Genomic DNA, 12295 nt, shown 5'->3' on the forward strand with positions numbered 1-12295 from the left:
GGCACTCAGTGCCTGGTCTGGTTGCCACGGTGGTGTTTGGTCATAGGTGGGACTTGATGATCTCAGAGGCCTTTTGTAAACTTATCGATTCTGTGATTCTGCGGAAGCTACATTAATAGTTAACACCGCGTCTGAGGAGTGAGGGTAAGGCTGGGACCATTTCTCCGAGGTTCTTTTCAGCTCTGCAGCTGAGGGCCGCGGGAAAGAAGCTGCCTCGCGCTTCCCCGCCTGTCCCAGGCACTGCAGAGCTCAGTAAGAACAAAAGCAAAATGGCTTTAACTCTGTCCCGCTCCCTTTCAGCCGCTCTCTGGCCCCGTCCCTGCGGGGGCCCCTCACGGCAGAGGCGGGAAAGGGGAGGGCGGGCGGAGCCGCGCGCGCGCCCGGGCCGCCCTCTGCGCCCCGCTCCCTTCCGGCGGGGGGCGGAGCCGGCGCGGGCCCCCCGCACCCCCCAACATGGAGGGCTGGCGAGGAGGTGAGGGGGAGCGGGCTGGGGACGCGGCCGCCCCGGCACTGGGGGACCGGGACGGACCGGGGGAAAGGAGGGGTGGGGAAGCTGCTGCTCGCTTTCGGCTGTGGGAGCCGCTAGCGGTTCCCGTTCGCCCGGCTCTGTCGGGACCGTTCCCACCGCCGCTGCCCACAGAGCCCCGGCGGGCGGGGAGGGAAGAACTGGGGGTCCTGCCCGCTGCCCTGAGGATCCTGCCCGCTGCCCAGGGGGAGCTGTGCGAGGAGGGCGGGAGGTGCCTGGGGTAACCCTGGAAGCGGGGGTAGGACGCGGGGAAAGGCGCTGGATCCCGGTGCGGCCGCGGGAAAGGCACCGCCGCCCCCTCCCGAGCCCCGTGAGCTGCGCCGGGGCCGGGGCGGGAGAGCCCCGCGGAGCCCCGGGGGGAGGCGGGCACGGCCCTGCACCGGCGGCTCCCGCTCTGGACTCCATCCCGCGCCTCGATCCCGGGTTTTCCCGGGCGCTGGCGCCCTGAGCGAATGTCTCGTCCCTCTAAATCCGCCTGGCTGACCGGGCACTCGCGATCCTGCCCGATAAGGGCTGTGGGTCTCTATCTCCTCGTCCGGTCGCCATGGTTGCATCGCAAGTACTCAGCTGCGCCTGGCTACAGAAATTTGGCGGTCTTGTTAAAGAATGGAGGTTTCCTGCTTGCCGAAATTCAGTTGTGCGATGCGGTAATTGTAGAAAAATTGCTGGTGCTTAGTGTATCTTTCACCTGTGGAAGTCTCTGCCCTCCAAAATGTTTGTTTTTCTTTGGATGCGAACGTACTGTACAGAATAAAGGTGCAGGGAGGGAATCATGAACGTGTTTCCCTTGACCCGGTAGAGGAGGGTTGAGTTGGAGACGCTGCAGTTGTTGTACAGGAGACTCGTGGACTGCTGTCACAAATGGTAATGTGGGGACTCTGGGATGAGGCATAATGATTTCAATTTAGCTGAGACATTAAATAGGATTCTTTACCAATTTTCTTATTGTAGCCTGGTATGTGCCATGTCTAGCTTCACATGAGACCCTCCAAGAATTATGTAGGAAGGAAAATCTCACATGTAAATCCATTGGAATCACCAACAGGAGTCTAAAGAGTTATGAGGTGGAATATTTGTGTGACTACAAGGTAGAAGAGGTAAGAGAAACACAGACCAATTTGATCACTCTTTCAGCTGAAATTTGGAAGCAAGCAAAAGGTAGTTTTGCTCATAATATAAAGAAGCAGACAGTGAGGACAAAGCTTTAGATGGCATCAAATTAAATATATTTTGAACTTTAAACTGCAAACAGAAAGTGGTGTAAACTGCTACTTTCAGTATGTGCAAGGAAGAGCTTTTTTGTGAAATTACAGACATTTAGAATATTAAATGTTTCACCTTTGTGTATCTGATTCTGATGCTTTAGGGTGGTAGCTCAGTATGAATTATGATGCCTCTCCTTTATTTGCAGACAACCATGTGTATTTCTCTCTTGATTCTTTTAGTCTGTTCGATGAAGAATTAGGGCCATGTGCTGCAAATGGATTCCTGTGAAATTCAGTCTCAGGATTTGTCCTTGTTACAGTTATTTGTCCTTTTTAAATAAGTACAAAATGAATGCTGCTTCATTGTAAATACAATCTTACACTTATCAAATTAATTCATGTTCTGGGAGGATGGTTGATATGACCAATAGTGGGTTTTAGACCTTTTTTTGCCACATTTTGCTTTTTTTTTTTGTTCTGTATGTGATACGACTGCATTCTGCTTGTGCATACGAGTCATACAGCAAGTTAGCATAACGCATAACTTACCCCTGCCTTGACAGACTAGCCTCCTCCTCCAGGTATGCTGTCAGCAGAGTTCATCCCAGCTTTTGATTTCTTTGCCCCTAGAGACAAATTGTAAAGTATGCTAAGTTGTGCTATAAGTTAATTTGCAGACAAACTGATTTTTCTCTTTCTCCCCAGTTGTAATTTTTATGGGGACATCAAGGCCTTCTGCCCTGTGTGCTGATCCTTAAGTCCAGAGCTCTTGTGTTTGTGTTGTTCTGTGATGGTGGATTTCAGCAACATGAGCTCTGGCTGAATCTGTATCTGTTTCTGTATTTCAAGGGCAAAGCATACTATCTTGTGAAATGGAAAGGATGGCCAGAATCTTCAAATACTTGGGAACCTCGGAAGCATCTGAACTGCCCTCTGCTTATTCAGAACTTTCTTAGAGACAAGAATGAATACTTGTCTCGGGGGAGAGGAGGCAAAGCAATGAAACTGAGAAACCATGTTAAAACTCTGAAACCTGCAATTGCAGATTATGTTGTAAAGAAGGCTAAACAAAGAATAGCTCTGCAGAGGTGGACAGAAGAACTCAACAGGAAAAAGAATCACAAAGCAATGATTCTGGTAGAAAACACCGTGGATCTTGAAGGCCCTCCTTTAGACTTCTACTACATCAATGAGTATAAACCTGCTCCAGGAATAAATGTGCTCAATGGAATAACAACTGGCTGTGAATGTGCTGACTGCCCTGCTGAGAAGTGCTGTCCAAAGGAGGCTGGCTTTATTTTGGCTTACAATAAACGTAAGAAATTGAAAATCCAGCCTGGCTTGCCCATCTATGAGTGCAATTCATATTGTAGGTGTGGGCCTGACTGCCCCAATAGGATTGTGCAGAAAGGGACCCCATATTCCCTCTGCATCTTCAGAACCAACAATGGCCGTGGCTGGGGAGTAAAAACCCTCCAGAAAATTAAAACCAACAGTTTTGTGATGGAGTATGTTGGAGAGGTAGGTATGTATTTATCTTGTAGAGGTGAATTACTTACAATCAAGGAAATGTTAGATAAAATTTTTATGAGCTTTCTCTCAGTTTTCACACTTCTTCTTCACCCAGAGGGTGGTCAGACACTGGAACAGGCTCTGCAGGGAGGTGATCATGACAACAAGCTTGGCAGGGTTCACGGAGTGTTTGGACAGTAAGGCACCTGGTGTGATTCCTGGGGATGTCCTGGGCAGGGCCAGGACTTGGTGATCCTGGTGGGACTCTTCCAACTCAGGATACTCTGTGATTCTACTGTATAATAGATCAGTCTGCTTTTGAGTAGAGAGAGAAAGGGACATTCAAGTTGACAGCAAAATTATGTTGTCTAGAACATTCCTTCATTCCAGAGCAGTTGTAAAAGGTCAAAAGTAAAGAGAATATTTATCTCATGTGGCACTAAAGAATTATTTTAGACACATGCCCTAATAGTATTTCTAAAGGCAAATCCTTAATTTCTTTCATGGCAATCATCTTCTTCATTCTTCCCTGATCATCTTTTTTTGTAGTTTTTTGCCATTCCCAAAGCACAATTGTTTTGAAACTCCCTGCACAGACTTTCAGTCCCTTTTGTTTTGTCTGCCCTTCTAAGGTAGTATTTCCAAGCATATTTATTGCTTTTGATTAACATCAAGAATAACATTCATAGTACAGACATTATCTGCTTATTCAATCTCATACTATTTCAAAGAGAACTTCTATGTTATAAAATACAGACCTTGAGCTACTCTTGAGGTTTTGGATTGCCCTGTGTTTGTGTGTTTCAGCCTCTGTTCCAGAGCTCTTCACACCAGCAGTTCCTGGCAGCCTCTCTGTTGCACTGTGTTTCATTTCTACCACAAATCTGCCTTGCTACTGTGTTGACTCAAAGTATTTCCTTCTGTCCCTTTGTACAATGTTTATGGTATTTAGTAGATTTCCCCCCATGCTTCCTGCCCCAAAGCTTCTTCTCATGTTCATCCATTTCCTTTAAATATACAAAAGGTCATACACTCCATTCACTGAAAGGTGATTCTGTGATTTTGTTGCTTAAAGAAAAGAGTGTGTGTATTTACTGTTTCACCTGAATCTACTTAATATCTACTGCTGACTTCTCAAATCTCATCTGTCAGATTTTAGAGGGATTTATTGTCCAATTCCATCACATTTTGTACCTCTTGCTGCAAAATTATGATTTCTTTGCTGAATCTATACAACAGAATGTGTTTAATGTGACAGGCTGCAGATGAAGTTGTTGAAGCTGTTTCATCTGTCAACAGTGACACACTCATCTAATTGAATAGATTGAGCTTTGTGATGTGTCTGAGCTGCAGTGAATAGGATCTTTCATTGCAGTCAAAAATAGCAGGAAGAGATGCTTCTGGAAAGAGAGGAAATGAATATCAGGCTGTAAATGTGGCTGGGTTTTAAAGACTGATACCTGTGGATCATCTTTGCAAAGGGAACATGTTGAATCTTGGTTTTGTGTGAAGTAAACGAGGCTTTCTGGATCTAATGGAAAAAGTGTGTATATAGAAGCTTCAGTAAAAACAGCTGATTGTATTGTCATCATCAAAATTATTAGTAGAGGGTGCTGATATGGTTTTTTTTTCCAGAGACAAGGTAGTGCTGTGCATCAGCTGTAGACAAATTGCACCCAGAGAAGCCTCAATCAAAAATAATTAGTTCAGCTGTATGTACTCTTATGTATTCTCCATTCATAAGATAGAATGCTATTTCAAGATCATAAACTTATTGTGGTTTTTTTTTTCTAACTTGATTGTGATTTTTGTTTTGATTTGGTAATAATTAATAACATGATGCAAGTTTCTTTATTCCTTTCTTTTTTTTAGGTGATTACAAGTGAGGAAGCAGAGAGGCGAGGCCAGTTCTATGACAACCAGGGAAATACATACTTGTTTGATTTGGACTATGACTCAGATGAATTTACAGTAGATGCAGCTCGATATGGAAATGTGTCCCACTTTGTGAACCACAGTGTAAGACTTTGTTTTGTATATTAAGAATTTGAAGAATTATTCCAGTTGTGCTAGAAATGTCTTCTAATGTAAACATTTCCTTACTGTATTCACAGTTTTTCTGAAGTGGTTTGCTTCATGCCAGCACAGTCCAGTTAATCAGATGATGTAATAAATAGAACAGAATATTGGGCCTTACTTAGATTGACACTGCCTACAAAAATCTGGGGCAGAGATGCTGCCTGAAGTGGACATCCTATAGGACTGGAGTTTTCACTGAATCAGCTGGTTCTAGACAACCAAAATAGGGTTGATTTGGGTGTGTTTTTTCCGAGTACCTGAAATACTTAACATGTGACAGTTCCTTAATGAAATTAGCTGGGAGTCAGAGATGACAGGAATTGATGTGTTATTTTGTAGCTGGGCAGGATGGAATGTTACTCTGAAGTTCATCCTGCAAACTTGGTAGAGGAAAAAAGAGAAAATTCCTGTGCTTTCCTAGGTATCTACAGCAGAGAAATATAATTTTTCCTCCTAATCTAAATTTGCCAAAGTACTCAAATTTTCACAAGCAGTTTTTGTAGTGTCTTGTTGAAGTTCAACTGAAGTAACTAAAGCAAGAAAGCTGAGCTGCATTTGTAAGGATTCCTGAACTAAAAATTATTATTTCTTACTAATCCAATGTTTGTGAGGTATGCAGTCAGTATTCTACAAATACAGAAAATTAATGTCTTCAGATCTGTGAGATGATGATATGTGTATTTCATGCAGGCTTGCCAGGGAGAAGGATGAAGGAGAGTTTTAGGTACAGACAGTTGCTCTTCACTTTTGCAAATGGGAGTGAAGTATTCTCAATCTTCAGCATAAATTTAGGTGTCTATAACTTCACTTCTGATTCTTTCATGTGTGACATATTTCACTGTTAAAGAACAGAAAAAGCATTTAGAATTTAACAGTCTCAGGTACCACTGATTTTTGACACTTAATCCAGACAAAATGAGGAAGTGGTTTCTAGTTCCAGCTTAGTGACCTTCACCCTCCTCCTAGCACCCAGACCATGGCAGGGAATTCAGAAGCCAAGCAGGTTTGCAGTTTACAGTAGAGATTCCTGCATAGTATGGAGATGTTATCTCTGGCCTGAAGTAGTGCTTAAACATCACTACAGAGCAGTGAGTGTGTGGGGCTTGAAACACTCAGTTGTTTTTAGTTTTCTTTCAACTTTAATTCTTTTTATGGGTTTTGTTGGTACATACTAGTTCTGAATGTTGGCCTACATTGGCCTAGAGTAGGCTTTAATTATTTTGTCACCATTTTTGTTGTCACCTTTGAAGGTGTCACTTTTTATAGGTTGTTGCATATCAGTGTAGTCTGCACATTGTGCAAAGGTTGCCTTCCTGGAAGGACTTAAGTCTGAGCTATGAATTACTATTTCATTTTTTCAGTTTGTTGATTTCAGAAGATAATTTCAGATTTCACTCATTCTTTCTTTGCTGTGATCTTGGTTTATTTAAACATTTCAGTGATATTAAATGTTAATTTTTCTAAACAGAAACTGCATTAATTTGTGCTTACAGTGTGATCCAAATCTTCAAGTCTTCAATGTGTTCATTGATAACCTCGACTTGCGTCTTCCCCGAATAGCGCTGTTCTCTACCCGGACCATCAAGGCTGGAGAAGAGCTGACCTTTGACTATCAGATGAAAGGTCTGCACATTTTAACATGGTTCTTGTGGAAGTTTTGGGGTGCTGGTGGGTTTTACTGCAGCCTGGAGGATGGTAGCATTTAGCTCAGGCACAGCTTTTGATAACATGGCTCTGGCTTTCAGAACAGTCGTTGCTCATGACATGTAGTGCAGAGAGGAGCACACCCAGAAGCTTTTGCCTGCATCTCTAGTGCACTGCCTCCCTCAGTGCTCCTAGCACATCAGGGATTGTGTGTGGACTGTCTGGTGAAGCAAATTATTTTGAAGCTTTGTCCCAGAAATGCTCAAAGGAATGGTCAGGCTGCTCTTAAATAAAGCTTTCCTTTATTCAAATCAGCATTTCAGGTAAACTACTTGCTAGGTAGTTACTAAGGTAGTTGTAACAGCTCAGCAGCATGAGGCACCATAGGTTTGTCTTTGAATTTTGGGTGTCCTGTAGGCCTCAGCTGTAGCTCCTCAGGATGTAGGTCCTATGGAACAGCTGTTTCAGATGGGATAGAATTAATTTCTTCTCAGTAGCTGGTACAATGCTGTGGTTTAGACTCAGTATGAGAATAGTGTTGATAATTCACTGATGTTTTCTTAAATCAAGAACTTTTTTGTGTCTGAGGCTCTACCAGTGAGGAGGTACTCAAAAAATGTAAAAAAACCATAAAATCTGGTAGGAAGCATAGACAGATGAACTGGTCAAAGAGATATTCCATGCCAGAGAATGTCATGGCCAGTGTAGAAACTGGGGAGATCCCCAGAAGGGGCTGATCAGAGTTCAGGGATGGCCTCTGGGCATCAATGAGCCAAAGGTCAGTAATTGTGTGTGCATCACTCATGTTTGGTTTTTTCTTTTACAATTACTGCTACTACTACTACTACTACTACTAATCAATATCAGCATGATCAGAACATAATAATTATTACAATATTTTACTCTTTCAATTATTAAACTGTTCTTATCTCAACCTACAAGTTTTACTTTTGTTTCTCTTCCCTGCTCTGCTGGGGTGGCAGTGAGCAAGTGTCTGCATGGTGTTTCATTGCTATCTGGGCTTAAAACACCACACTGCCAAACTGATCTTGAATGTTAAAACTCCTCTTTCCCTCTGTTTGTGACACTGACATTGAAGGCCAGCTGCACTCTCAGCTGATCCACGTGGATACCTGGGGGGTACAAAGATCAAGTCTGAGTTTTGGATTCTGATGTGTGTGCCAGGTGTTGTACAAGCAGCTGTAACAAGGGTGTCAGTGGAATCTGAGTGAGCTTCACACACAGCTCTTTGAACTGGGCTGTTAGAAAGCCTTTAGAAGCTGTTTGAATACTGGGCATGATCTTGGTCTGTCCTTTAGAACTTTCTTACTTGTGTTCATCTGTGTTGCAGGTTCAATAGATCTGACTTCAGACTCTGCTGAAGGTCTTAGCCCATCCAAAAAGAGCATCAGAACTGTCTGTAAATGTGGAGCCATGTGTTGCAGAGGTTATCTCAACTGAGTTCGGGTATCCAAAGTCACAAAGATTTTGTTCTTTTTTTTAATGTGTTTTAAGAAGACTCTTCTTTCACACATATATTCAAGTATTCTTACATCTAATCTAAATAAGGATGATGAAAACAAGGTATTGTGTTTGTAATTGAAGTGGCATTGGCCAAAGAAAGAGATTGTAGTGTTTCAAGCCAATACAGAACTGCTAAAGGGGATTAAAATTCTAGAGCAGTTGTTTAGGAAGCCGTAAAATGGATGCAAAGAAAACTCTAAAATGTACCTTGATTTGAATATTCCTAGAATCATAGAATGATCTGGATTGGAAGGGACCCTCAAGGGTCATCATGTCCAACTCTTAACCCTGCACAGGACATCCCCAGGAGTCACCCCATGTGCCTGAGAGCATTGTCCAAACACTTCCTGAGCTCTGCCAGGCTTGGTGCTGTGACCACTGCCCTGGGGAGCCTCTTCCAGTGCCCAACCACCCTCTGGGTGAAAAACCTTTTCCTAACATCCAATCTAAACCTCCTGTGACTCAGCTTCAAGCTACGTGTTTTCTATACCTTGAAAAGTCAGGAGGCATTTGATTTGAATTCCAAATCTTAGTTGACAGTTCTTTTGCTTTTTTGTTATATAAAGAAAAGCTTGAAGATCTTAGCAGTAACATTTGTGGCACCAGGGTGAGGGATTAAGGAGAGCCAGTGTGTAAATAAAGGTTCACAGGAGTGCAAATTGTAAAATGTCCATGGAATTCCATGCAAAGGAAGTAATCGCAGAAAGAAAATCAGAGAGGCCAAAGCTTCATTAAAACTTAACCTGGCCACTTCTTTAAAGGATAGTAAAAATGTTTTTATAAATACATTAATAGGAAAAGGAGGGGCAAGGAAAACCTCCATTCTTTGTTGGACACAGTGAGGGAATATGGCTAACAAAGATGAGGACAAGGCTGAGGTACTTAACTTACACCTTCTTTGCCTCAGTTTTCAGCATTAGGACAGTTGTTCTGTCCTCAGGACAACTGGTCTCCTGAGCTGGAGTAGAACAGTCCCCCTGTAATCCAGGAGGAGGCGGCCAGAGGCTTGCTGAGTCACTTAGATGCTCATAACTCCATGGATCCATCCTAGGGTGATGAGGGAGCTGCAGATGAGCTCACCAAGCCACTCCATCAAGTTCCTGGAGAAAAGGAGGCTGAGGGCTGACCTCATCTCTCTCCACATCTCCCTGACTGGAGGGTGTAGCCAGGTGAGGGTCAGTCTCCCAGGGACCCAGCAATAGGACAAGGAGACACAGTCTCCAGGTGTGCTGGGGGGGTGGTTAGGTTGGAAATTAGGAAAGATTTCTTCACAGAAGGGGTGATAGGACACTGGAATGGGCTGCTCAGAGAGGAGCATCCTGAAGGTGTTTTAAAAAAGGGTGGATGTGGCACTCAGTGCCATGGTCTGGTTGACAAGATGGTGTTTGGTCATAGGTTGGACGTGATGATCTCAGAAGCCTTTTCCAGCCTGATTCTGTGATTCTGTAATTGGTAATAACAGATCCCAAGTGTAAAACTTGAACTTCTTAGCTGATGTTATGTAGAATGTTCTCAGTTATGCTCTGATTTTTAGTTAGGATTCTATAGGAGGACTGCAGTTCCACAGAGCATTTGTAAATATGGAATTGTCAGAAGTAACATTTGCTGTTTGTTTTCATTACAGAAATTTGGCAGTCGTGGCTGAAACAAGTTGCTGGCTACAGTTTGGAATTAGATAGCAAAAGGTTAAGGAGAGCAGCCCATTGCCTAACAAAGCCAGTGCAGTGTGGAGATATGGTCTGTTATCTGTTAGGTGCAAAAGAGCCCTGGGATTGATGTATATTCACAACTGGTTTTGGTTAAACTTTTACATACTGTGTCTTTTTTAACTAATGACAGACTTCTAAGATAGTAGGCTTGTATTTTCTGGTTGCAAAAATGTTAACTTCAGTGAAGTTAGACTAGGGGCGAGTATTCCCATTTGCTGTAGACATTTGTAAGATGTTCTTGAATGTAAAGGCTGAGAAATGTGCTGTTCTTCAGCTACTCGAGTCATCTTTTTTTTTCCTGATCATCTTAAAGTTGTCTCAATCTATTCATAACATATGCTAAGTTTTGCTTGGCTTCAGAACCACTAAAGAGCAGTTGAGGTGGGTGATGAGAGGAGTTACAGCCAAGGTCCATGCTCTAGGAATGATCCACAGACTTTTTTCTCATGGATTCAGAGCTTGTAAAACTTGCATATTGCTTACCAGTCATGTAAATGTTGACAGGGTCAGGCAGAATAATGTTGCTCCATAAATGGATGCTGGCTATGCATCATAGGTCAGCTAGTTACCTTTATAAGGTGCACAGCTGTTGGCTCAGGTGAATGAAGTCGAGTACCGAGCATGTAACTGTTTACTTAATTTGTTAGAAAATGCCTTAAATTTCATGTTAATTGTTAGCACTTCAAAAGGAACATTTCAAGGTTGTTTCTTAAGCACAGTTGCATTTGTACTGAAGATCTGGCTCTTTGGTAGCAAATGACATTTTATATGCTACTAGCCAAAATCAGTTTTACACTTTTGGTGAAGAGCATGGGCTGCTGGAAATGCTGTGTGAGTTTTGTAATCTACAATGCAGAGATACACGTCGAAATAGAGACTTTATATTGCTTAATGAATAGGAGGAAGTTTGCTTAGATTTAAAAGTATTTTATGTGATCAGGCTAACCTGTATCCACAGTTGATAAATGCTGAATCTCATCAGTTTTTATCATGCCATATCTCTAATTATTTTTTTTTTAATTTAAAGTTTTAAGTGGAATGTGGAGCTTTAACGTCAGCAAACTGCAGATGATCTTGCATCGTTTGGAGTCGTTAGTGCTTTCCCTTGCATGTCGCTCAAGTGAGCAGTGCATTCCACGTGGATGGAATGTGCAGGCTCCAGCCCTTAACCCGCAGCCCGCGCTGTCCCTGCAGGGCGGAGGCTGCGCAGGACGTGGATTCCCTCCTCCAGCCCCGCCTGTGCCGCGGGCACGGGGCAGGCCCCAGGCTCTGTCTCCCCCATGCCCAGCCTGATTTAAATATTGCAAAGAGACGCATTTTAGAAGGTAACAGCTGTGGCAGTTGGAGTGGAGTGCGGTGTCTGCCTTTTCCAGAGGCACAGAATGTTATCACCAGCACTGGAATAACGCTGCTGTTTGTTAAGGATTTGTGTGTTGTGCTCTGCCATAAATAAAGAACTGTTCATTTGTGTTCTGGGAGGTAGCAGTATTTTGTATTTATTTGAAGAAAACCCATGGATCCAGTTTCCAACAGAAGAGCCTTGAACAGTATTTTTTATTTATGTATTCACAGTGTATTTGGATTGCAGTCAATGAATTAGCTTAATGGGACATTGTGTCACTTTTAAAACTCCTTTTACTGTTTTTATGAGTTTGGCAGAAAATTGCCAAATTGGAAATGGAGAAATAGCTGTTTGCAATTTCTTAGGGAAGCTAAACCAGCCCACCTTCTGCCTTTGTTTTGCTTTGTGGTCCTTTGGCATTGTCATGGTCACCAATTCAGTCGTGTGAATGCACTTCTTGGGGGCTGGTAACCTCTGGCCTGCCCTCCAGCTGTTCTTTTTTTGTTGGTTCTATTTTTTGTAGCAAAACTAAAGCTGCAAGATCACCTGTAAGAAAAGCTATTGTCCATTTATTTAATCTCCAAGTTAAGTCAATCTTTTGATTATTTTTATTGTATGTTTTAGGAACTGTATTAGAATATGCAGTTTGTAAGCTCAGGAACATTTTCTTTTCATACTGTGTCATCTCTAGTATTGCTGTCTTCCTATAGTTTTTGATAAAATAAATTAAATTTAGTTTTTCTCTTGTTGTTGT

The 12295-nt window shown here is 42.8% G+C and overlaps 1 protein-coding gene across 2 annotated transcripts; it reads left to right on the forward strand.

The window, feature by feature from the left end:
- The first annotated feature begins 439 nt into the window (after nt 1–439).
- SUV39H2 (SUV39H2 histone lysine methyltransferase) lies at nt 440–12282 on the forward strand. 2 transcript variants are annotated; one of them, XM_059472553.1, is made up of 7 exons: nt 440–472; nt 1478–1623; nt 2581–3252; nt 5116–5262; nt 6816–6945; nt 8318–8433; nt 11227–12282. In XM_059472553.1, exons 1-6 carry the CDS (start codon nt 454–456, stop codon nt 8425–8427), a joined length of 1224 nt encoding a protein of 407 aa, XP_059328536.1. In that variant the 5' UTR covers nt 440–453; the 3' UTR covers nt 8428–8433; nt 11227–12282. The 2 variants fall into 2 exon arrangements, with proteins under 2 accessions (XP_059328536.1, XP_059328535.1); XM_059472552.1 differs by having other exon boundaries at nt 8318–12282.
- Nucleotides 12283–12295: the final 13 nt, after the last annotated feature.

The sequence above is a fragment of the Ammospiza nelsoni genome, chromosome 5 (genome assembly GCF_027579445.1).
Source record: "Ammospiza nelsoni isolate bAmmNel1 chromosome 5, bAmmNel1.pri, whole genome shotgun sequence".
Taxonomy (NCBI): Eukaryota; Metazoa; Chordata; class Aves; order Passeriformes; family Passerellidae; genus Ammospiza; species Ammospiza nelsoni.

Excerpts from the sequence above, each read along its gene's own strand:
- SUV39H2 (XM_059472552.1), top strand. Across the intron at positions 5,263-6,815 it reads CCCACTTTGTGAACCACAGT|TGTGATCCAAATCTTCAAGT; the intron begins GTAAGACTTTGT and ends TTGTGCTTACAG. Across the intron at positions 6,946-8,317 it reads CTTTGACTATCAGATGAAAG|GTTCAATAGATCTGACTTCA; the intron begins GTCTGCACATTT and ends TCTGTGTTGCAG.